A 26,802-nucleotide genomic window follows, 5' to 3' on the forward strand; every position below is an offset into this window, starting at 1 on the left:
AGCACATCCTCCCCAGCCCATGGCCAATTTCCTTCTATTTATCTCCTATACAGAGGCAAACTAGCACAGTGGATGCAGCTCATCTCAAAGCCAAGAGGACTTCCATTCAAATCTTAACTCTAGTGCCTCTGCCTCTGTGACCCTGAGCAAGTCACCTAAATTCTCAGTGCTGTTGACCCTTCTCTCTGACTGTGAATACCATCTGCGCAAGCAGAGTTTCCTCCCCCAGGGGTCCCAGAGTACTAATGACATCCTATAAAAAGCCCTATTTTGCCTACTGTTATGTGGATCTGTTATCTCTCCTCAGAGAATGTGAGGCAGGTAGGCACACACAGTAAGGTAAGAGGCTGGCGCAGAATCTATTGGACTTCAATGGAAACAAAAAAAGGAAGGAAGTAACAATCATGGTCTCAGACAAAGCTAAAGCAATATTAGATCTGATTAAAAGAGATAAGGAAAGTAATTCATCTTGATTAAAGGTAGTAAAGACTATGAAGAAATATCAGTACTTAAACATGTGTGAGGAAAGTTTTACCCTCCTCCACTTTCTGGGTAACACAGCTGGCGTGCATCCACATGAGTCTACATGAGTCTGCACAAGTTTGTGTCACCTAGTCAGGATTATGGGACTGAACCTGATCCATACATGACTGAATTTGAACTGGATGTGAAAGGAGAGGTTTAAAAGGACAATTGAGGAAGTGTTTTATGCCCTCTCTCTATGACAGGTTGCCAAGGAACCTGCCTGCTGGGGTGCTGCTACAAAAGCCATGTGGGTAATTAGATTAGGCCTTTTCTCTCTCTCTTCTTTTACCTATCCAAGTAGTTCTAATAAACTTAATTAAAATCTAAGGACCAGAATCCTAAAAACACCAGCCCTGGGGTGGGGAGTTGGTAGTGGGGGCTTTCACACTCCAGGTTGTGAGAGTTGGGCCTGGAGCATCAGTTCACACCAGGGGTTTCCTGTACTGTCCATTTGACCCAAACCCCAGACTCCTCTAGCTTCCCAGTGGGCGTTGGGGGGTGGGGGGGGGGGTAGTGAGGCTTCATGTTCCAGGCTGTAGCTAAGAGCACACTGCAGCCAGTGCATGCCAGCACAGGGCCACTTACAGAGGAAGTAAAAATGCAGGCAATTAAAAAAATAAAAGTAAATAAAAATAAATACAATTGAACATTAATAAATCAAATTCAGTTGTATAAAACTGAATAAAAATTAATAAAATTGAATAAACTAAATGAAATAAATGCAGTAATTGGATTAACTAATTCAGTGTTCAATTATTTCAAATAATAATTTTTATTATAATTATTACAAATATATATTAATATTACTATTGCATTGATTTCTTATTTAACCCTAATCCAATTTAGTTGCTTTCTATAATAAAATTAAAGGATATTGTGTTTCAATTTTTTACTAGGGTATTGGTAATATTTGGGGATTCTTTAATTATTTGAATTTTTTTCAGCACCAGCAGCCAGAGCAAGAGTCCCAAACAGATTAGGGAAGAAAGACTAGAAAATTTTCTAAATGTAGAGACAAAATATCAGACACTATGGGAAATATTACAATGAATCAGAGAAAGTCAAGCAAAATTCCTTCAGGTTCACCCCTGCATAACTGGGATGAACTGAACTTTCCAAAAGAAGATGGTATATCAAAGAGGTTGTCTAAGGCCTAGGCACTAAAATCTTTTAGCTGGCTAATGTTTTGTTCATTTGCCTTCAAAGTTATCAAAGAACTAAAACTGGCCACTGGCAATAAAAATTCTAAAGAATATTACTACTGGCTTCTTTGGGTATATCTCCTTGATAGTTCAACGAAACCAACTACCCTGAAAACAGCTTGGTTGAATCTGAAAAACCTGGCACACTGCCTTCCCAGCCCTACAACCATGATGTTGTTCCTTCTCTTTGTCCAGGTCATCCTGACTTGACTCCTTTGGTACCTCCCCCACTCCCATGTACCTCTCACCTCCCAGCCCACTTTTGGTACCATCTCTCTACCCTCCCTTACCATCTAAGCATATTCAACTTCAGCCTTGCCCTACCCCATCTTTGCACACTTGCCCAGCCTCTACCTCCTCCCCCTGTCTCCTCATCACAGTTCAATCTCCCATCACCCTGCCCAGACCTGCCCCTGCTTCTTCCCTTTTCCCTCCCCTGAGCAGCCCCTCCTTGCCCCTGCTTATTCCCTCCCCTGCTCAGCCCCTCCTTGCCTCTGCTTCTCCCCTCCTCCCTCTCATGTCAAGCTCCTCCCTTCCTGCCCAGTCTCCTCCTCTCCTCCCTGTTCCCCCACCCAAACAACAAGCCAGGCATTAGTAAACACAGACAACTCAAATACATGCCTTTTCCTTGTAAGGAATGTTCCAACTTATGATAAACAAGGGAATGTAGTAAATATTAGATCCAATACACTTTTTCTCCACAAGACACTGAGAGATTCAAGGGGAAGAATCCCTTCCTTTGATGATGAGTCTATAGTGGTAATTAAGAAGTTTGAGAATATATACATGATGTACAAACCCGACTGGATAGACATTACAGAATTATTACATGCTTTATTAACAGGTGAAAGGAACATGATCCTTTCCATTGTAAACACGTCCCAGAATAAGGATACAGTACATTGGTCCCTTGAAAATCCAAATTGGGATTCTAATTCAACCGAAGGTTACATGGATCTATGTGAAGTTAGGAATATGTTATTAAAGGGAATGAGAGCTTGCTCTGACAGGTCAAGTAATCAGTCTGAATTCAAAGACTTGAGACAAGGCAAGAATGAGAAACCATCTCAGTTCATGGATAGACTTGTTGAACTAGGATCTAGGTATCTTGGCCTGGAGCTCTCCAGAGTCAAATCCTAGATATATAAAGATGGAATCTGTAAATAACAGCGCTCAAGATGTTAAGAACATATTTTGAGAAAAATTGCCCTGATTGGGCAGCCATGCACATCAAAAAGTTAAAGAGGACAGCAGTATATGTCTTTAAGGGCCAAGATAGAGAGGAAGCTAATAAGGAGAAGAAGGTAGAGTGATTAAGGAAGGGACAAATGGATTTAGAGAGATTAAAGAAAAACTGACTTAGAATAGATATTAAAGAAGGAAAAATCTGAATTGGAGACTAAACTAAAGGATAAAGATGGAATACAGAGGTCATAGCTCCTTTAAAGGAATACACAAAGCAACCAATGATTACTTTTTTGTGGGAAGGAAGGTCATATAGCTATGTACTGTAGAAAAAGGAATCAGGACAATAGAAATAGAAGTTAGAGAAATAAAAATAATGATTAAAAAACCCCAATAGGATTAACAATTCAAATTAGGCAAACCATAATCCACACCAAAGCATCCATAATAGGGTTTGTCCTCACTGTGTGCACTGTGGGATCCCCCTCAATGTGAAGGGTCCCAGAGAAATAGCCAGAGATCTTTATGATTGTGTGAGGGGGGAAGCAACTCTGGAGTCAAGGGTTGAAACCTTCAATTTCCCATATTCTAATGTTTTAATGCCAGTTTTCCCAGTCCATTCACTTCCCCAAAATAAAGAGTCTCATGTGATCCAAAAAGTTGGGAACACTTACTATGATTGCCTCCTAGACACTGAAGCTAGAGCTATAATTCATGTTCTTCCAATACAGGGGATACTAACCCTGTCTCTAGAGGGAATCCAGCAGAGACTAAAGTAAAGCTTATTGCATTAGAAGGATCTGAGTTGATTTTAGCTCTAACAACTAGTAATGAATCAAATTTGTCTCTCTTGCAATGAACAGAAAGTGGAAAAATGTAAACAAAAGTTTAAATTAAAACAGATTGATGGGGTATGGGTATCAACTGAAGGAAAACCCCTTCTCCCTAGAAGCTTCTATCACCAAATAGACTCTGTCAAGAAGGTCTGGATAACCCCTGGTATAGCCATCAAAATGTGAGTGCAGCCTGCTCCACTTGCCAGGCATTTAATCAATATTCTTTTTATGGCAAGGCTTTTGGTGGGCATCCTCTGGATTACACACCTTTTGAGCATGTACAAATTGATTTTATTACTATGCCTAAGGCTAGACATTATAGTTTGTCCTGTCATAGTGGACCAACTCACTAGATGGATAGAAGCCTTTCCTAGTGCCTGGGTCACAGCAGCTTCTGTTGCCATGGTGCTTTTGAGGAAGATTGTCCCTTGCTTTGGCCCACCCTGATGCATTGATTCAGACAAGGTAACACATTTTACTGATTCTTTTATCTCAGGTTTATTCTTGTTTGGGGATTACTACCCAATTCCTCACATCATACCACCCCCAGAGCTCAGGCCAAGTTAAAAGAATGAATAGAGATCTTAAGAATATGATAGGTAAACTGCACTGAGACTCACTTGAAATGGCCTGAGGTTCTCCCTTTAGTCCTGTTTTATCTCTGTAGCAGGCCCAGGGGAGGTCTTCACATCTCACCATTTGATATACTTTTAGGACATCCCCCATACAGGCTAAGTCTTTTCCCCTTGCATACACATCATTACTAGATGGGGACACTTATGTTGCTTCTTATACACAGAATTTGCAGGTTAAATCTTGAGAACTCCACGAATCTGGAGCTGTGGTACAAACTGGATCTCTAGACTTCTCACTCCATCATCTACACCCAGAAGACAAGGTGTACATAAAGAACTTCCAGGACACTGGAAGAACTCTGCTTGCCTGGGAAGGGCCATTTCAAGTACTGTTAACCACTCCAACAGTTATCAAAATCAGAGAAAAGGACCCTAGGATTCATTGCTCACATCTAAAACAGGTAGTACTCTCTACTGATACCGAGTGACTTCCTGTCACAAATTATTGTATTTGTTGCCTATTGTTTTTGGATTTAATTTTGCCTTTAAATTTACACATTAATCCAAGATATTCCATTATACATTACCTTCAGTTAGTATGTTTTGGTTATTAGCTATATGCTCTGTTACATTGTCTTTATTTGTACCTTATGATTGACTAGAGGTAAAGCCATTAAAAAAGTCCATAAACAAGTTGAATGGACTCTTTTCCAGGGCAAAGACATTGGTCTCTATGGATGCTGGTTCTGTCTCCAGATCTGATCATCAAATGGGCTCTTATGATTTTGGGAATTGTAGTATTTCTCAGAATTTGTGTAAGCTGTCGTACTACTGTTTATAACAAGCTTTTACACCTGGTGAAAAAATTATGTACATTCGCCCCATGGATTATGGCCAAGTTAAAAAGGATATAGAGCTTGCATTTGAGTGAGAAATCCTTTTGCTTTGCCTTTGTTTGGCTGATCCGTTGTCAAATGGGATGTGCAATATAAATTTTGGTGTTTTTTTTAATTATTTTCTCTATATTTTCAATAGGACATTTCATTTTTTTACTTCTTAATTTTTTTATACTTAAGTACATGGAATCAGTATTAATGTTTTTTCATTTGAAGAATAAGTTTACAATATCTATTAGCCCTAATACCAATGCACACCCCAAAGCTTTAGACTATGCAAACCTGCCATTGATTATGTATTATGAGACTTTAATATTTGTGTCTGATTTCAGAAGAAAGGATTACTGAGGAAATACCATACAGTGCAAAGAAATACAAGTTCAAGGAAACAAAAATCCCTGTGGGATTGATGAGGATCTATGTCAAGACTGAAGACTTGGGTTCAAGGAAGTGGCTGTTTGGATAATCCAAAGTTTGAACTTCCCCATATCATATTTTTACAAGTATGTTGGTTTGGTTTTCATTTTGGCTCCCCTCTCTATGGTATTGAAGGTAAAATCAGACCAGGGAATCATACTTCCCTTTTACTTCAGACTTTCGGCCCCTTCTCTTTTATAGTATAGCAATTTTCTGTAATCCTGGCTGCCAATTGTAAAATCAAAATTAATATCCAATAACTCCAATTATTATATTTTATAAGATTTATTAATAATCACTTGAAGTAGAAGAAATAAAAGAACAAGGTACAAAATTTAAGTATGACTATGTGTGAAAAATTCTCCTGCCTAGCACTAACCCAACCTCCACCAGTCACCTCCTGAGGAACAGAGAGTGTGGGAGGAGCTACATAAAACTTATATCTCCAAGAAATAAGGATGTAATGTAAGGAAGAAAGTGGGATTCTGTGAACCGTAGTCCTGGTGTATGAAATTCTAATTACACAATCTCCCCTGTGATTCCCATGGAAAACGAGCAAACAGAAATCTCCCAGATTTACATGCCCTTTTCCCCCATGGAATCAGTACACATAACCAACTTATAACTCTAAAAATTTTTAAATAAAGGTACAATACAATATTGCAGTTTCTAAAGGGAAATTACAATAATTTGGGGATAAGAGGGAAATAAAAGAGAACAAAAAGAACAAAACCAATGATTGCTAGGTGCGCTGACAAAAAAACAATTAGGGGGAAGTCCTCTTTGGCATAAGTGTACATTCAAAACAAAATGCATTCAATCCCTCACAGTTCAAATTACCACATCCCAAGGTTCACTCTGGATATTTTGGTGCAGTGTGTGGTCTCTGTAGTATCTTCATGATACCTTCACTTTCTGGATTTGGGGAGGTAGCAAGTTTCTTACCCTAAAATTACTCTAAAAAGAATTTAAAATTTGCATTATAGGATAATAATACAATCCCCCCTGAGAAGGGTGTTGACAAACACAGGGATCACCTAGGGACACATGGCTGAGTTATGAGGTATATGAATCATAAAAAGAAAATCAAAAATATCAAAAAATCCAAATAAAAGAGAAAAAAGTAACTTCTGGATGAAATATAAAATATCAAAGTTTTATGTGTAGAAATTCTAAGTAAGGAAAAATAAATCTATAACAGGTCCTTGAATCAGGGCCAATTAAAGTGATTTCTGTCCCACAAGTCTGTAGTAGCAATTATACACTTACCCAATCAGCAGCCAGGACTACAGAAAATTGCCACACTATGAAAGAAAAGAAAAGGGACTGGATTTTAGCAGCAAATTGGAAAAATCATCCCCTGGTCTGATTTTACTTTTGCTCTCAGGGATAGGGGAGCCAGGATGGTATCCAAACTTCGGTACCTTTTGGAATTTGGCATGGGGAAGACCTGCATCTGACATATGTCAAAACAGCTGCAACCTTGACCTGCAAACAAGTTCAAGTTCTATGTCTTGTTGCAGAATCTCATCAATACCACCAGGATTGGTTGGTCTCTTTTATCTTGTGCTTCTTGGCATTGTGCAGATTAACTTTGTGGATATTAATTTTAATCTTACACGGTGGGCAAGTGCAAAATTGCAGCAATTGTCCTGCATGCTTGCAGGATAAAAGCCACTTTAATTGGGCCTTGCTGATGATTAAAGTTCCTGTTATGGTTTTATTCTTACTCGTGATTTTATATACATGGGTTTTGGATATATATATATTTTTATCTAGAATTTAATTTATTTCTCTTCTATTTGGTTTTTGGTTTTCTTTTGAGAATTTATTCAAATAGCTCAGCAATGTATCTTGGGGTAATTCTAGTGTTGGTCAACAAACTCCCTAAGGGGGGATTATATAATTATCCTAAAATCCAAGGTTTAAGATCTTTTTAAAGCAATTTTAAGAAAAGAAAATCACCAATACCTTGAATCAAGAAAAGTGGATCTTCTGGAGAAGATGTCATAAGGATGTCTACAAAAATCATACACTACATCAAGAGATCCAGAATTAACTTTGGGATATAATGAACTGAACTTAAGGGGGTTGAGCATATCATTTATTTAGAATGGCAACATTTATGAAAAAGGGGAGTACCCCCAATTGGTTTTTTGTCAATATCAATCATTTTTTTGCTTTCATTCTCCTTTTTGTTTTCCTTTACTCTTATTCCCCAAATTGTAATTACTTCTATGTAAGGCACAATATTTTATATACCTCTTTAGAGGTACAAGCTACATATGTAGAAAGATTCATTGGAGAGGCCTGACATATTAATCTCCCAGAAACTCCAAGTGAGGAGAGTTTAATATGCTGGTCTTCCAAAGAATTAAAGGGGGGATTTTGTGGGGAAAGTTCTACCCTCTTCCCCTTTCTGGGTAACAGAACTTGGGTGTGTTCACATGAGTCTACATGAGTCTGTATGAGTTTACATCACCTAGTTATGTCACCTAGTGTGGGTTATGCCACTGAACTTGTTCCAAACATGACTGAATTTGAACTGGATATGAAAGGAGAGATTAAAAAGGACAATCAAGGAAGTGTTCATGCTCTCTGTCTCTGGCGGTTGCCAAGGAACTTGAGTGCTGGGGTGCTGCTTTAGAAGCCATGTGGGTAGCTAAACTAGGTCTTTTTTCTCTCTTTTACCAATCTAAGTAGTTCTAATAAACTTTATTAAAATCTAAGAACCAGAGACCTAATTTTACTATTACACATATATACACCAAATGGTATAGTGTCCATATTCTTAAAGGAGAAACTAAAGGAGATTAAGGAGGAAATCGATAGTAAAACTATACTAGTGAGGCACATCATCTTTCCCCTATCAGAACTAGATAAATGGAACCAAAAAAATAATAAAGAAGAGAAATAAATTGAATTTTAGAAAAGTTAGATTTAATAGCTATCTGGAGAAAACTGAATAGAGATAAAAAGGAATATATCTTCTTTTCTGCAGCATATGGTGCATATACAAAGATTAACCATGTACAGTTTTAAAACTTCACAACCAAATGCAGAAAAGCAGAAATAATAAATGAACCTCTTTCAGATCATAATGCAATAAAAATTATAATCAAAAGGGTTCATGAAGAGGCAAATTAAAAATTAAATGGAAATTAATTCTCCAAAAATGGTAAGTCAAAGAACAAATAATAGAAACAATCATTGATTTCATTGAAGAGAATGACAATGAGTAAACAACACATCAAAATTTATGGGATGCAGCCAAAGCAGTACTCTGGGGGAAAACTTAACTCCCTGATTGCTTATATCAACAAAATAGAGAAAAAGAAGATCAATGAATTTGGCATGCAACTAAAAAAACTAGGGAAAAAAATTAAATTCCCAATTAAAGACTAAATTGGAAATCCTAAAAATCAAAGGAGAAATGAAGAAAAATGAAAGTAAAAGAACTATTTAACTAATAAATAAGACCAGAAGGTAGTTCTATTAAAAAATAAATAAAATAGAGTATCCATTAATTTGATTTCAAAAAGAAAGAAAAGATTCAAATTACCAGTGTCAAAAATGAAAAGGGTGATTTCACCTCTAATAGAGAGGAAATAAAAGCAATTATTAGGAGCTATTTGTCCAATTAAATGACAATAAATCTTATAATTAGGTAAAAAGGATGAATATTTACAAAAATATAAATTTCCTAGATTAACAAAGGAGGAAATAGAATACTTAAATAATCCGATCTCAGAAAGAAATTGAACAAGCCATCAATGAACTCCCCAAGAAAAAGTCCATAGGGCCAGTTATATTCCCAAGTAACCTCTATCAAATATTAAAAAAAACAATCACAATACTATAGAAATTATTTGGCAAAATAAGGAAAGGAGTCCCACCAAAGAAGGAGAAAAAAAAAATCTTTTTATAACACAAATATGGTGCTGATACCTAAACCAGGAAGACCAAAATCAGAGAAAGAAAATTACACACCAATTTCCTTAATGAACATTGATGCAAAAATCTTAAATAAAACACTAGCAAAGAGACTACAGCAATATATTACAAAGATTATTCACTATGACCAGGTGGGATTTATACTAGAAATGCAAAGTGTGGTTTAATCTTAGGAAAATCATTAAGATAATTGACCACAATCAATAATCAAACTATCAAATCAAATGGTTATCTCCATTGATGCAGAAAAAGCCTCTGACAAAATACAATACCCATTCCTAATGAAAACACTAGAACATGTAGAAATAAAAGGACCTTTCCTTAAAATACTAAGTATTTATTTAAAATGAACAGCAAGTATCATTTGCACTGGGGATAAATTAGAAGCCTTTCCAATAAAATCAGGAGTGAAGCAAGGATGACCATAATCACCATTACTATTTAATACTATACTAGAAATTATAGCTTTAGAAATTAGAGAAGAAAAAGAAATTGAAGGAAATAAAGTAGGTAATAAGGAAACTAACCTATCACTCTTTGCAGGTGATAGGAACCTGAGAAAATCAACTAAAACACTAGTTGAAATAATTAATAACTTTACAAAAGTTGCAGGATACAAAAAACTCAACATAATTCATCAGCATTTCTATATATTTCCAACAAGACTCAGCAGCTAGAGTTAGAAAAATAAACTCCATTTAAAGTCACTTTAGAAGAAGAGCTAAGATGATAGCGTAATAGCAGAGAAATCTTAAAGCTGCTCTGAATTTCCTTCTGAACCAATCATTACAAAGTATCTCAAAAGGACAAACATCAAAGCAGGATGCGCAAAGGGGCTCTTCCACTGGACACCAAAGGTAGGCAGTGAGAGGGGATTTCCACATTTTAAGGAGGCAAAACCGTGAAAGGAAAAGCTCAGCGTGACCAGCCCTTCCCTCCAAATATCATGCCAGAGGTAGAGCCAGGATTGGGCCAATTTCTGAATTCTAAGAAGCTGACTACACTAAAGAAAAACCACCAAACACCTACCCTGGGAGGCTCTAGTGAGATTCAAAGCTTAACAGCACCAGACTCACTAGCAGCAGTAATGGTGGTAGCAGCAAGGGCAGGAAAAATAGTTTCAGAGCAAAACAACTCAAAGCCTGCTACATCTACCCAAAAGAATAAAAACAAAAATACTTCAGACCTACCCCTGGAAATACCAGGCCCTGAAGGTGAGGGTCAAAGCTCTATAATACTGGGCTTACTCAGGTCTCTGACAAAGAAGATGGCACTAAGGCAAAGTTCTGTGAGATAGAAGTGAAGAATGAAATGAACAGTAATATATAGGACTCCTAGTCCTCCAGTGGGAAAATGAGTAAACAATAGCAAAAAAAGGTCTTGACACTGGAAAATTTCTACAAAGGAAAAGAGAAAAAACAGAAGCTATAGGAGAAGAGGGTGAGAAACAAGCAAGCATATGTAAACTCACCAAAAAAAATGGAAACTGGATGCAAGCTGTGGAGGAACTCAAAAAGGAGTTCAAGAACCAAGTAAGATAGAAGAAAAATGGGAAGAAAAGTGGAAAAAAGAAATGAGAACAAAAAGAAAATAATAGCTTAAAAGGCCAAATTCTTCTATTTTGTTAAATGCCCATACTTTCCCCTGAAAGTATATCGTGAGTTTTGATAGGTAGGTGATTCTTGGCAAAATTGGCCAAATGGAATGAAAGACACAAAAAGAAAATAATAATAAACAGGTTAAAAACCAGAACTGACCTGCTGGAAGAACAGGCAAAGACCTCCAATGATGAAAAAAGAGTGCCATGAGAAGCATAATAAACCAAATTGAAAAGAAGAATTAAAAGATCATAGATGGAAATCAGTCTTTAAAGACTAGAATTGGTCAAATGGAAGCTAATGATTTCATGAAACATCAAGAAATAATAAAAAATCAAAAGAATGAAAAAAAAACATGAAATTTCTCATTAAAAAAAGCAACTGTCCTGGAAAATAAATCCAGGAGAGATGATTTAAGAATTATTGGACTACCTGAGAGCCATGACCAAAAAAAATGCCTAGACATTATATTACAAAAAATTATCCAAGAAAACTGCCTTGATATTCTTGAACAAGAGGGTAAAATAGACATTGAAAGCATCTGCAGATCACATCCTACATTAAATCCCCAAATGACAATTCCCAGGAATGTTATATGCAAATTCAAGAGCTTCTAGGACAAGGAGGAAATACTGTAGCAGCCAGAAAGAAACAATTCAGACATTATAGAGCACCAGTCAATATTGCACAGGATCTAGCAGCCTCCATATTGAAAAACCATAAGGCTTGGAATATATTCCAGAAGGCAAGAGAACTGGGTCTACAAACAAAAATTACCAACCCAACAAAACTGACTATATATAATACACACACACACGCACGCGCGCGCACACACACACACACACACACACACACACACAGTTTCAGGGGAAGTATGGGCATTTGACAAAATTGAAGATTTCCAAGCATTCCTAAATCCTGAATAAAAGACCAGAATAAAACATAAAATTTGATATCTAAATAAAAATTCAAGAGCATTATTAAAAAAAGGTAAATAAGACAGAGAAAAAATGTAATGGCTTCAATAAGGTCAGATTGATTATACTTCTATATGGAAAAATGATATGTAACTCTTTAAAATCATTTTTATTATCATAGTAGATAGAATATAGATAGACAGGAGAGTGGCATTAAGCTGTTTAGGATGATATATAAAAAATTAGGGGGGGAAATAGCATTATACTAAGAGAAATGCACAGGAAGAGATAAAATAGGTAAATTATACCACAAAAAAGATGCATGTGGGGAGAATACTATTACAAGAAGGGGAGGATGAGGGTGGTGAGAGGTAATATTTAAACCTTACTCTCATTGGAATTGGTTCAGAGAGAGAACAACATTTAGATTTATGGGGTATAGAATCCTATCTTACCCTATAGAGAAGAAGGAAGATAATAAGAAAGGGGATGGGAGGAGGTGAATAATATGAGGGAAGAAAAAGTTGGGGGGGTAATTAAAAGACCCTAAAGAGAAGGAGGGGAATAAAAAAGGAGGGGTTAGGAAGGGGCATAAAATAAGAGTGGTAGGGAAAGGGGGGCTGATTAAAAGCAAAACAGGAATAAAGGTAAAATAGTAAAAGGAGAAAGGGCAGGATTAAAAGAGGAAATCAAAATGATGGGGAATAAACAGATTGTAATCATAACTCTGAATGTGAATGGGATGAACTCACCCATAAAATGGAAACATATAGCAGAGTTGATTAATAACCAAAATCCCATCATCTGTTGTTTACAAGAAACACAAATGAGGCAGGTAGACAAGCACAGGGTAAAGGTAAGAGAGTGGAGCAGAATTTATTGGACATCAACTGTGAAAGAACAATCATGATCTCTGACAAAACTAAAGCAAAAATAGGTCTGATTAAAAGAGATAAGGAAGGTAATTACATCTGGAAAAAAAGGCAGCGTAGACAATGAAGAAATATATGCACTAAATGGTATAACATCCAGATTTATAAAGGAGAAACTACTGTATCTTAAGGAGGAAACAGATTGTAAAGCTATACTAGTGGGGGGCCTCAATCTTCCCCTATCAGATCTAGATAAATCAAGCCCAAAAAATGAAGAAAGAAGTGAGTGAAATGTTATAAAAATTAGAGTTAATATCTGGAGAAAAGTGAATAGGGATAAAAAGGAATATACCTTCTTTTCAGCAGCACATACTACATATACAATGATTGACCATGTACTAGGACATAAAAACACTGAAAACAAATATAGAAAAAATAAATGCAACTTTTTTGGATCATAATGCAATAAAATCATAATTAGCAAGGGTTCATGTAGAGGCAAATCAAAAATGAAATGGAAATTAAATAATCTAATTCTCCAAAACTGGTGGGTGAAAGAACAAATCATAGAAACAATTACTGATTTCATTGAAGAGAATGACAAGGAGGAGGCAAAATATAAAAATGTATGGGATATAAGCAAAGCAGTACTCAGGGGGAAATTTATATCCCTGAGTGCCTGTATTAACAAAAAAGAGAAAGAGGGAATTAACGAATTGGGCATGCAACTAGAAATTAATAAAATTGAAAATAAAAGAACTATTGAGCTTTAATAAATAAGACTAGGAATTGGTATTTTGAAAAAACAAAATAAAGTATTGGTTAATCTAAATAAAAAGAAAGACGAGAATCAAATTAACAGTATCATGAATGAAAAGGGCAATCTCACCTCTAATAAAGAGGAAATTAAGGCAATTATTAAGAGATATTTTGCTCAAGTATATGATAATCTAGGAAAAAATGGATGAATATTTAAAAAAAATGTAAATTGTCTAGATAAACAAAAGAGGAAATAGAATACTTAAATAATCCCATCTTGGAAATTTAACAAGCTATCAAGGAACTTCCTAAGAAAAAATTCTCAGGACCAGATGGATTCACAAGTGAATTCTATCAAACATTTAAAGAATGTAATCCTAATACTCTATGAACTATTTGACAAAATCAGCAAAGAAGTAGTCTTACCAAATTCCTTTTATTATACAAATATGGTACTGATTCCCAAGCCAGGAAGATCAAAAACAGAGAAAGAAAAACTAAAGACCAGAGATGGGCAAAACTTGTGGAGATGGGGTGCCAGGTCCTGCCCCCACCCCACCATACCACATTCTGTGCCTCTTCCCTCACTGAGAGCTGGGTTCACACTGCTTTCTCCCCCCTTACTCCACCCAGGGGAGAGAGGAAGCATTCCTGTTGGACTCCTGGTGGGGGAGGGTGGTCTGGTGATGCAATTAGGCTTGGGGAGAAGGAGAGGTGAGGGGCACAAGCATTCTACTTCCCTCTAATTATGTGAGTTATGATCCCCTCAAATCTAGCTCCTCTCCAAAGTGGAAAATGAGGGGACCTTGAAAATTTCAAAGTACACCCTCTTTAGCCAAGGAGCCAGAAGCCATTTCAAAAGCAACATTTTATTGTGAGAGAAAGAGAGAAAAAGGTGTCCAGAAAAAAAAAGCAAAAAAAGTTCCAGCTTATAGGAAAATCCCTTATCTATAGGAAAATATAACCCTAAATTGGAAAACAGCATGGGAAAAATTATGTTTAAATCAACATCTCACACTGTATACCAAGATAAATTCAAAATGGGTAAATGACTTCTATATAAAGAGTGAAATCATAAATAGATTAGGTGAACATAGAATAGTACACCTGTCAGATCTGTGGGAAAGAAAAGAATTTAAGCAAGAGATATAAAACATTACAAAATGTAAAATGAATAATTTTGATTATTTTAAATTGAAAAGATTTTGTACAAACAAAACCAATGTGACCAATATTAGAAGGGGAGCAACAAACTGGGGAAAATTTTTATAACAAAAATCTCTGACAAAGGTCTAACTTCTCAAATTTATAAGAAACTAAGGCAAATGTACAAGAAATCAAGCCATTCCCCAAATGACAAATGGTCAAGAGACATGAATAGATATTTTTCCAATGATGAAATCAAAACTACCAATAATCACATGAAAAAGTGTTCTAAATTCCCCCTGATCAAAGAAATGCAAATTAAAACAGCTCTGAGGTACCACCACATACCTTGCAGATTGGCTGATATGACAGTAAGGGAAAGTGATAAATGTTGGAGGGGATATGCAGCAAAATTGGGACACTAAAGCACTTCTGATGGAGCTGTGAATTGATTCAACAGTTCTGGAGGACAATTTGGAATTATGCCTAAAGGACTATAAAAGAATGAATAGCTTTTGATCCAGGAATACCACTACCAGGTCTGTAACCCAAAGAGATTTTTTTTTAATGGGAAAGGACTTGTTTGTACAAAAATATTTATTCCTGTGCTTTTTGTGGTGGCAAAGAATTGGAAATTAAAGCAATATCCTTCAATTGGGGAATGGCTGAACACATTGTGGTATATGATGGTGATGGAAACTATTGTGCTATAAGGAATGATAAACAGGATAATTTCAGAAAGACCGGGAAAGACCTATGTGAACTAATGTAGAGTGAAATAAGAAGAACTAGAACATTATACACAGTAACTGAAATATTGTGGGACAATCAAACATGATAGGCTTTGCTAGTAACAGCAATATAATAATCCAGGACAAATCTGAGGGATTTATGCTATCCATCTTATCAGAAAGAACTGTTGGAGTAGAAATGCAGAAGAAAAGAAATGATTTATCACTTGTTTATTTGGGTATATGATTTGGGATTTTTTGTTCTATAAGATTGTTCACTTAGAAATGAATAAAATGAAAATGAGTTTTGAGTAATAATACATATAATACATATACAACCCAGACTGAATTGTTTTCAGATCCGGGAGAAGGGAGGGAAGAAAGGAGACAATATGAATCATATAACTTTGGAAAACTAATGTGTAAATTTATTAAAATAAAATAAAAATAAAAATAAAAAAATACTTGCGTGCAATCACTTGTCTTAGAGTAAAATTATTTATGTTCTATCTTTTGTTATTTATAAGTGACATCTTGACTTGTTATTTGTTGTAACACTAATATTTGTGAATAGGATATATTTTTTAATACAAGCAGATTATATAAGGATATGAAAAAAATCTAAAAGCATTACTCTATGTAACTGCAATATCTAGTTTATTTATGCATAGTTAGAAACTGGTTATGTTTTATTAGAGATAACTTGTAGGAAACAAGGCAACATAATTTGCCTAGCTTTTTTATGAATCACATCCCAAATCTATTGTTACAATAGAAGGGTGAAACGTTATTTGAGTGAATTCATATATATTGCCATCTAGCTTAGATATAAGAAGCCACAAGTTGCAGATTGTTTTCTAAGAATCTTGAAGAAGGATAGATTCTTTGTAGAATCTTATTCTCCTAAAGAGAGATTAAGAATTAAAACTGGCAATGATTAAAGTAAATAATAAACAAATAATAAATAATAACAACATAAGAATAACTGATCATGGAAGTGATGATTGAAAGTTTTTGAAGAAAGTATAATCAGGTATTTATAAAAAGTTTAAAATAAATAAAATTTATAAATATAAATCTATTTCTAATTGTTTCTAAGTCACTGCCAAGTTGAAAAAAAATGGGTATATATCAACTTTCTTCCTTTCAGTTCTTACTGGTAGTTTTCCAAAGTGGATATTTGGTTCAGACAGAAGTGAAAATCTGCATAAAATATAATAAATTGCACATCCTTTATATTAATAAAATTAGAAGCCTAAGATTTGAGTTAGCTCTCACCTGTCCTAATTATTGGTAATGCAAAATTTTAGTGACTGTGTTAAACTGCATTAAGATCTATTTTTCAAGCAATTTTAAGGGAAAGAAGGTATCAATAACCATGGACCAAGAGAAATTACATCTGCCAGAGGAGTTGCTCTAAGGACCAGAATGATTCCAGATGGTCAAAGAAGATGACAGCAACAGTAGAGGACCCTGGGAATCAGCCTGCTGCACCATGAAACTTTTGACTCTGTGGACATTATGGGCTGGATAGTAGGGGTTGGGCCATCTATCCTTTCTATGTCTCTCCCATGCACCATTATTTTGTTGGTCTGTAAGACTCTTGTACCAGAATGGGAGTGCCCCCTTAATGGCTCCCTGTCAATGCATCCATCAATCATTTTTGACATCATGTTTTAAAACACACAAACATCACAGTTAGGCCTTCCTTGAAACATATAGGCATCATATTCAGGGTGTTTCATGGGGGAAACTGAGGTCCAGTTTCTCCAAGAAGCAGAGAGGTTAACTGTGAGAAATTATTTTTCATATACTGTATTAATTCCTGCATATTGGGGAGAATTGCTGTGTATTTCTGTGTCTTGGATATGGGTCAGAGATATAATTTATTCTGCTGCTCTTTGCATTTTCTTTGTCCTTAAGAATCCCAAGGAATGTCTTCCTTTTTAACAAAATTTGGTTAATAGATGAAAGGGAAGAGGGTCTTTTTCTGGAAGTGACCTGTCCACATGTGGGGATGGAATGGGATGGACAGGTTGATGGACCACCTCTTACTTAGTTAACACCAACTAAAGGTGTCTTGGGATGGTCAAAGAAGGGTCTGAATAACAGGCTCCTGAAAATCTATTTAATCAGGCTGCCTGACTCAGCTTGGGTCACCCCTGGTTGCAAGAGAGCCATGGAGACCTATATTACTTTACTGGTTATGAAGCTTGCCTAACCAATAATCTTGCTATAATCAATAACATCTTCTTACTCAAAAATCAGCCTCCTGAAATAATTTTAATTGTCACATGACTAAACTATCCATTACTTTTGATCTGGCAATCCCACTACTGGGACATATACTCTAAGGAAGTCAAAGGAAGAAACAAAAGTCCAATACATACTAAAACATTCATAGGCACACTCTGTGGTAGCAAACAGAACCAAAGTAGGTGCCCATCAAGTGAGGAAGGACTACAAAAACCTGTAGTGTTTAATATATGGAATATTAATATGCAACAAGGAAGAGTGCACTGGGGAATCTGAAGAAACGTGAGCCTCAGACACACTGCATACAGAGAGAAACAAGCAGAACAAAAAGAATAAGCAGAACCATGACTACAAAGCCATAAAGAGCAAGCCTGCTAAGAGCTCAGAGGCAGACCTGAGGCACAGCTCCCTCCTCTGGGCAAAGGGTCAGGAAAAACTACGAAGGCCTAGTGTTACACGCACAGTCAGAGGTCATCATGGTATCTCTTGTTTTAGTTTAACTGGTTTCTTTTTTTCATGAGGGAAGTATCATCCTGAAAGGGATCAATAGATAATAAATATATCCAGAAATGATAATGTGAAAACAAGACATACTCAAAATTTTGAGTTTTTGTTTTGTTTTGTTTTGTTTATAAAGAAATCTAAACTAGAAAAGGAAAATTGTTAGTATTCTACAATTCAAAGAAAATTGACAACAGGGTGACTGCTACCAGGACAAAATATTTATAAATAAAATGGAAACTTAAAAATGCATTCCTACTGAGATGCCAAACTAGAAACCAGCCCATTTTTCTGGCATGTAAATTTGAACAACCTTAGCTGTTATTTCATGTGACAAGACAATCTCTTGACATGCATTTCCTTCAATGAACTTTTGTAATTTTGACATATTTGTTTTAAATATAAGTTGTTCATCCTTGACTACTCTCAGAGATCTTAATCTCTCTAAGGGAAAAGTTCATCTAATCATCACTCTTACACAGCTAGATACCTTGAAGAAAAGTAATACTTAACTAATATTAGAATTTTTTAAATTTAAAAGGTGTATAGTTATAGGCTAATAAGCTATCTTTCAAAGTAATATGAGGGTTGGAGAAAGTAATTTTATATTTAACTTTTTTAAATCAGGGAAGATTTTACTAAGAATCAAAAATATATTATGCATCTGCTGATTTGATATTATTATTTACTTTCTATTTGTGAAAACTTAAATTAAAATGTTGTGTTTGTTTCCAATAAAAATGTCTTCTAGTGTTTACAAAGTAAAGGTTAACATGTAGACATACCAACACTTAAATTGAACCCTTTGTTAAAGATTCTTAAAACTAAAAGATATTCTTGAATGGCATATCCAAATTTCTATGTGTACATGCCCTATATGGACTCTCCCCTTAAAATTACTTTAAAACTTCAAATAATTGGTATTCTAATCTGAAATTAAATCATGACCCGCTCATCTCATTAGATTCTTTAAGGAATTGCTGAGGCCCAAATAAAATCACCACTTGATGGCCACGCTTCTAAGTGTTGAGGCTCCCCTTACATACACTTCAATAGATAAACTTATCAACTAAATAAATTCTCTCATTCTTAATATTTAAACAATAAAGAAAAACCAAGTCCACTTGAAATAATTTTCAATTAAATAATCTTACCTGAGGTATGTGCCATATATGAAGAATAATGTCATCATTAATCCATTTAAAACAAAAATCACGGTAATATAAAAGCAAGCAGGGTCTCCCAATCCTTTAAAAACAACAACACAGCACTGAGTTTGTTTTTTTTTTTAGCAAAAATAAAAACTAACCTAGCCTATATGGCAGTCATATTGTTCCTGACATATTGGGTGTAACAATCAACTAGACTTGACAGGGAAGTCACCAGGTGGAAAACTACAGGTCCCAGTTGTAATTCTTATTTGGCTATGGATCAAATTCTTTAGCATGTCAAATGTTTTGGACAGCACTTTGCAATGATATCACAATTTTATCTTTCTATTTCATTAAAACTTGTGGGTGAATATAAAAAAATAAAGACAATAAAAATGCACAAAATCCACTAATGAAAAATAATTTCATAAGTATCTATGATATATCAGGTCTTGTATTAAAGCACAAAAAAATGAAATCATCCCTCACTTCTTCCAAAGAGCTTACCTTCCACTTAGAAACAAAAACATGTGTGTATACACACACACATCATAGTATTTAAACATATACGTACACAGTATTTAAATACAACACACTAAGGGAGGGATGGTTCAGCTAGTAGATTGTTGGGTGGGGAGGTGAGTAATCAGGAAAGACCACATGTGTACTTTGGCATTTTAGCCTCCTTTTAAAGAAAAAAAGGATTCTTTAAGACCAGGAGAGAAGTACATAGACATTGAAATATGCACAAGGTGACTGGTAACATAGGTCTGATGCTCAGGAAAGTAAAGAACTGGATATGTAGATCTGGCAGTTGTTTTTAGAACAATGCTAGTGAAGCTGTGGGAGCAGATGAGGTTAATCAGAGACAATAATTGAGAGAAAAGAGAGGAAACTCGGGACAGACTGTGGACAAACAACAGTATGAAATGAATGATAAGCCAGCAAAGAACCTGAAGAGGATTTTAAAAGGTACAAAGTTGGTCTAGAGAAAGAAAGTACCATGAAACTCCAGCAAGGAAAAGAGTTTTCCTCCAGGAGGTAAAGATGATCAACAATTCTATATGCAGCTGGTGGACTGAAAAGGATTAGGAAGAAGAAAAGACCATCCAATTTGGCAATTAAGAGATCACTACTTTGGAGAAGAGTGAACAAAACCACTACAAGTGGCATTTTCAATGTTCTGAAATAACTCATAAATGTGCTAGAAAATATTTACTAGCAGGGGAGTTTTTCAATTTCCACACATGTTAGTCTTGAAAAATAAAATATGACTATGGCAAAACAAAAATTTTAATGCTATGGCATAAATAAGTCTCCCTTTTACTATCATTGAACTCACTGTTTCCATAGTTCAAAATATTCTTGCAAATACCTCTTTTGCAACTGCCTTCAAATCTGATTTTAAGAATATCTCAACATTTTATAGTCACACTAGAGTTTTGAGCAAGTCTCATGTAGTCTGGATATTCACTTTATTCATAAGACTTGAATCTGGCACCCTCAAATACAATATAACACAAAAAATTACTTAACTGATTTTAAGTGCTCATGAAATGATTACTATGTGCCAGTCACTGCCAGGTATCATGGATACAAAAATGAAACATCCTCTCTTTTCCTCAAGGAACTTACAATCTAACAAAAAGATTAGTATGAACACTTTAATATAGGACAGAGAGTGAGAGATCTAAGAACAACTAAGACAAAGAACCCCAAAAATATGTTATGGACAAAAAGACTAATAATTGGGTGTCTCCTGGCAGACTTCACAGAATAAACTCAGGCTTAAACAAAGTGTAAGATTCTGAAGAGATGAAGATGAAGTGAAGCTGAATAGATCCCAATCCTAAGCAAACACAAGCAGAGTTAACAGTTAAGTTTGACTTGGACATAGAAGAAAGTTGGTTGAAATCAGATGAAGGAGAAGGCTGGCTTCACACTGTGGAGGGCTAGAAGTGTGTTTATAGTCCTTCCTAGGGTTCACAGGGAGCCACAGGTGTCTGAAGAAGGGAGTCACATCTTTCCATGGATATGAAGCAGAGTGGTAAAGTGAAAGATTACTGACTTGGAACCAAAAGATACTGGTTCAATCCTGAGCTCTACACTTCATCACCTGTGTAACCTTGAGCAATTATCTTATATCCTCGTCTATCAAAGGAGGTAGTTGACCTGGATGATCTCAGGTCTTTTCTAGCTCTCAATTTTTAACCCCTTGTGTTTCCGGAGGGATAATCTGACAGCACTATTAATAGATGAATTAGAAAATAGAGACATTGTAAAATGCTTAGCATAGTGCCTGGCACATAGTAAACATGATATAAATGTTAACTAGTATTATCATTCTATAGTTGAGATTCGTCTCTAATATAGATGATAACAGATACATGGAAGCAGATTCAATCAACAACAAGTAAGAAGTGAGGAGAGAAACAAGAGGAAGAAAGATAACATTGGAAAATATAGGAGATGTAAAAACAAAAGATTTAAGTAAACTATACTTTTTTAAAAAGATTAATCAGGAGCAACATGAAATACAGATCCCAAAAGAAAGAGTGGAACCCAAAGAAGAGATGGTTGCAACCTCAAGGTAGGTAGTAATATAGGCCTGTAGTAGAGAGGTAAAACTAAGAACAGAGAGGGAGTCAGGGAACAGCAAACAGACAGATGGCTACTGAGTCAGGAAGTCCTATCTAGGTTCAAGGCCTATCTAATCCATTCTGGACAAGTCCTTTAACCTCTCAGGATCCTATGAAACTCCCCAAGACCCAAGTTTTTAAGAAGAGTTGCTGAATATGGCCCCTGGCAATCACTACACCAAGAACAGATGTGGGAGATGTTGTCACAATCATATTAAAAAGGAGCCAGTAACAGGTGATGGAAGAGGAGTGGAGTATGAGTCCTTGAGGTAATGAACAAAAAGCCAATCAAATGAAGTATGGAAGCACAGACAGGGAAGGATTAAATGTGTTCAAGCTAAAAGGAAAGGTCAGATTTGGATCTACAGATCTGGTGCCATCTTTGTAGAGGGCACAGTAGAATCTGAGGCTGAATAAAGAACTTCTGGCTTTGATGTGGTGTTTAGAGTTTACAGTGTTTCATGTAAACACATGTTTACTTGGATCTTACAACTACCCTAGGAAATTTGCAGCATACCTATTATTTTCCCTCTTTTACCTATTTTTTTTTAAAAACCCTTACCTTCTGTCTTGGAGTCAATACTGTGTATTAGCTCCAAGGCAGAAGAGTGGTAAGGGCTAGGCAATGGGGGTCAAGTGACTTGCCCAGGGTCACACAGCTGGGAAGTGTCTGAGGTCAAATTTGAACCTAGGACCTCCCGTCTCTAGGCCTGGTTCTCAATCCACTGAGCTACCCAGCTGCCCCCTCTTTTACCTATTTTTAAAAACCAGGACTATGCTCTCTGGCCTGACTTGCCAAAGCTCATTGAGTTAATTAGTGCTGAAGTCAAAACCAAGGCCCAGAACTTTCTGGTAGACTAAGCTCCCTTTAGGGGAGAAGCTCTGACCCTTTTTTATGTCCTATGCCCCCTTTGCAACTTTCTGGTAAAACCCATGGACCTCTTCTCAGAATCATGTTTCTGTAAGTAAAAAATAAAATACAGAGGCTTATAAAGGAAACCAACTTTAAAGAAATGAAAGTGTATTTTTTTTTCCTCCAAGATCATGGACCTTCTGAACGCTCTAACCCTGAACCCAACAAGTCTACAAAGCCTAGGTAAAGAAAATCTGCTTTATAAAATGTAGAGAATAGAAGAGGATTAAAGGCAGACCTTAACGTATAATATGGTAAGAAAAAGAGGAACCAGTAAAGGAGTCAGATAGGGGATAGTTTCCCATGACATCTCATCAACGGTCCCTTCTTTACATTCACATGGCCCAGTTCAAAGTTTTCTTTAGTCTTTCTCATTCAGGCTATCTAAAACAAGGCTACCAAACTTATATTTCAAAAATGTAGACTTAACCAGGTCATTCTCCAGATTAACAAACTCTGGCGACTTCCAATGGCCTCTGGGATTGGAAATCAACTCTTTGGGCAAAGAACATCATTATGGCATATTGAATATTCAGTCTTCCCACCAAACTTGCCTACTTGTTGTTGCTCACACATTTCCTACCTCTGAGTTTTTGAATAGCTTCTCTTTCATATATATAAAATGTACTCCTCTCCTCATCATTACTTCTTAAAATCTCTAGTTCCCTTCAACGCTCAATTCAAAGGCCATTTCTTATACAACAAGGCCTTCCAGATCTACTGAATCACCTTCTCCACCTCAAAATAATTTTGCCTTTACCTTGTATAAACATTTCATTTTGATGTGTGCGTATTATTTCCCCAGAGAGAATGTAAGCTCACAGAAATAAATATTAAATTTGTTTCTGTCATTTTCACCCCAGGGCTTAGCAAAATGCTTAAGGTGCTTAATGAATGCTTGCCAATCAACTGACTTCTGAAACTTAGGAAAGAAAGCCTTCCTGACATAAATGGAGATAATCCTCATGGCCAACATTGACAAAGAAGCCAAGGAAAATGACTGAGAAAAGACTCTGGGAGGAGCAATAAGAGAATCTCTTGAAGAATTTAGGGAAATGTGACATTGTAACACCATCTGAAATGTCTAGTGACAAAGCAGAGCAACCAGATACTCAGAATATTTCAAGTTGGTGGAGTAAAGGCAGTGAACAGTTAGGGGCCAATAACTCTGAGTTACAAAGAAATAAGTTAAGTCCAGCATGGTAAGACATGGGTCTGACTTTAGGAAAGGAGATTGCAATGATTCAGAGAAAGGATGAGATAGAAAACAGTTGAATTTTTTTTAATTTAACTGTTCCTTTTATGACACAGTGCTAGGAAGAGCAAAAACAAAGAACAAAAACTATAAACCAATTTCCTTAATGAATATAAATGCAAAATTTTAAAATAAAATACTAGCAAGAAGATTACATCACAAGGATCACTCATTATGACCAGGAGGGATTCATACCAGGAATGCACAGCTGGTTTAATATTAGGAAAACTATCAGCATAACTGATGATATCAATACCAAAACTAACAGAAATCACATGATTATCTCAATAGATTCAGAAAAGGCCTTTGACAAAATACAATACCCATTCCTATTAAAAAACATTAGAAAGAAAAGGAATAAATGGGTCATTCCTTAAAATGATAAGTAATATCTATATAAAACCAGCAGCAGGTATCATCTGTATTGGGGATTAGCTAGAAGCCTTCCCAATAAGATCAGAAGTGAAATAAGAATGCCATTTATCACCACTAGTATTTAACATTGTACTAGAAACACTAGCTTTAGCAATAAGAAAAAGAAATAGAAAGAATTTTGAGGAAACTATACTCTTTGCAGATATGGTATACTTAAAAGATTCCTAGGGAATCAACTAAAAAAGTAGCAGAAAAAAGAATTTGGCTAATGAGAAATGAGAATTTCCCAGGAATAAAATTTTAAGTAAACAATATACAAGGAAAACATAAAGCTGAGGGAAAAAAATTGATAGGAAGTATCTCTGATAAAGGCCTCATTTCTCATCTATATGCAGAACTGAATCAAATTAATAAAAATACAAGCAATTCCCCAATTGATAGTCAAAGGATATGAACAGGCAGTTTTCAGAAGAAGAAATCAATGTTATCTATGATAATGTGAAAAAATGCTCTAAATCACTATTATTGATTAGAGAAATGGAAATGCAAATTAAAAGTAACTCTAAGGTATCACCTAACACCTGGCAGATTGGTTAACATGACAGAAAGGGAAAATGATAAATGTTGGAAGTGTGGGGAAATTGGGAAACTAATGTTCTATTGGTAGAGTTGTGAACTGGTTCAACCATTATGAGCATTTTGCTCATAAGAGAGCATTTTGGAGCTAGGTTGAAAGGGCTATAAAACAGTGTATATCCTGCAATACCACTTCTAGGTCTGTATTCCAAAGAGAAAAGAGAAAAGGATCTAAATGTACAAAAACATTCAGTTCTTTTTGTGGTGACAAAGAATTAAAAAGTGAGGGGATGCCCACAACTGGGAAATGGCTAAAGAAGTTGTCGCATACTATTATAATACTATTGTGCTATAAGGAAAAACAAACAGGAGGATTACAAAAAACAAAAACAAAAAAATAACTTGGAAAGAAAGAGATCAAAGAAAAAGGGAAAGGACCTATATGTGCAAAAATATTTATAGCAGTTCTTGTTGTGGTGGCAAAGAATTAGAAACTGAAGGATATCCTATCAATTGGGGAATAGCTAAACAAGTTATGGTATATGATTGTGATGAAATACTACTATACCATTAGAAATGATGAGCAGAATGGCTTCAAAAAAACCTGGGAAGATTTATATGAACTGATGAAAAGTGAAATCAGGAGAACACTGTACATAGTAACAGCAATATCATAATAATGATCAAATGTGAAAGACTTAGTTAACTCTGATCTCAAGACAATAAATAATTCAAGACAATTCCAAAGAACACATGATGGAAAATGCTCTCTAACCACAGAGAGAGAATGCTGGATGCAAACTAAAGCAGAGTGTAATTCTCTTTTATCTTTCTTGCTTTTGTGTATGTGTTTTTGCAAAATGGTTAATATGGAAATGTTTTGCATTACTTCACATGCATCACTGATATTTATTGATATGATATGATTGATATTATTGCTTGACTTTTCAATGGAAGAGAAAAAAAGTAGGAGGAAAGCAGAGTATTTAACACAATTTTTCAATAAATGTTAAGTTCTTTTAATTTAATTGGGAAATATTTAACAAAATAAATTAAAATATAATTTTTGGAAAATAAATAAAAGATATATGCAAAGGTGAAAAAAGTCAAGTAATTGGGAATGAATATACTAGAATGGCATGGTCCTATAACTGAAAAGTGGTAATGCCCAAGATGACCTAAGGTTGGTGATGGAAACTAAGAACAAAAAGAGCATTTACAAGTCTATCAGGGACAAGAGAAAAAAAACACCCTGGGAGGCTCACAGTGGATGGGATGATGATGATGTATGACAAAAATCCTGAATTGCTCTATTCTTATTTTGCTTATGTTAATTTCTCTAAGAAGACTTTCCTTGGACAAGGAAAGAGAGCATGAAAAGTACTAGCATGGAACAGAAACTCAAAAAAAGTAAAAGAACAATAGCATAGTATAAGATTCATATTCAACTAATTACATCATAGGTGACAGAAATAACTGGAAAATATGATTACTGGATCAGTGTTGGTGCTTCTTAAAAATTA

General features: G+C 35.5%; 1 protein-coding gene across 6 annotated transcripts in view; it reads right to left on the minus strand.

The window, feature by feature from the left end:
* LOC100012477 (probable C-mannosyltransferase DPY19L2) overlaps window positions 1–26,802 on the minus strand; it is a 205,195-nt gene that overhangs the window by 152,685 nt on the left and 25,708 nt on the right. For all 6 annotated transcript variants that reach the window (XM_007499954.3, XM_056804273.1, XM_016424414.2 and 3 more), the window contains one exon: window positions 19,525–19,618. In XM_007499954.3, the coding sequence (XP_007500016.1) occupies window positions 19,525–19,618 (94 nt within the window). The remainder of the gene's footprint in view (window positions 1–19,524; window positions 19,619–26,802) is intronic.

This window comes from Monodelphis domestica, chromosome 7, assembly GCF_027887165.1.
Source record: "Monodelphis domestica isolate mMonDom1 chromosome 7, mMonDom1.pri, whole genome shotgun sequence".
Taxonomy (NCBI): Eukaryota; Metazoa; Chordata; class Mammalia; order Didelphimorphia; family Didelphidae; genus Monodelphis; species Monodelphis domestica.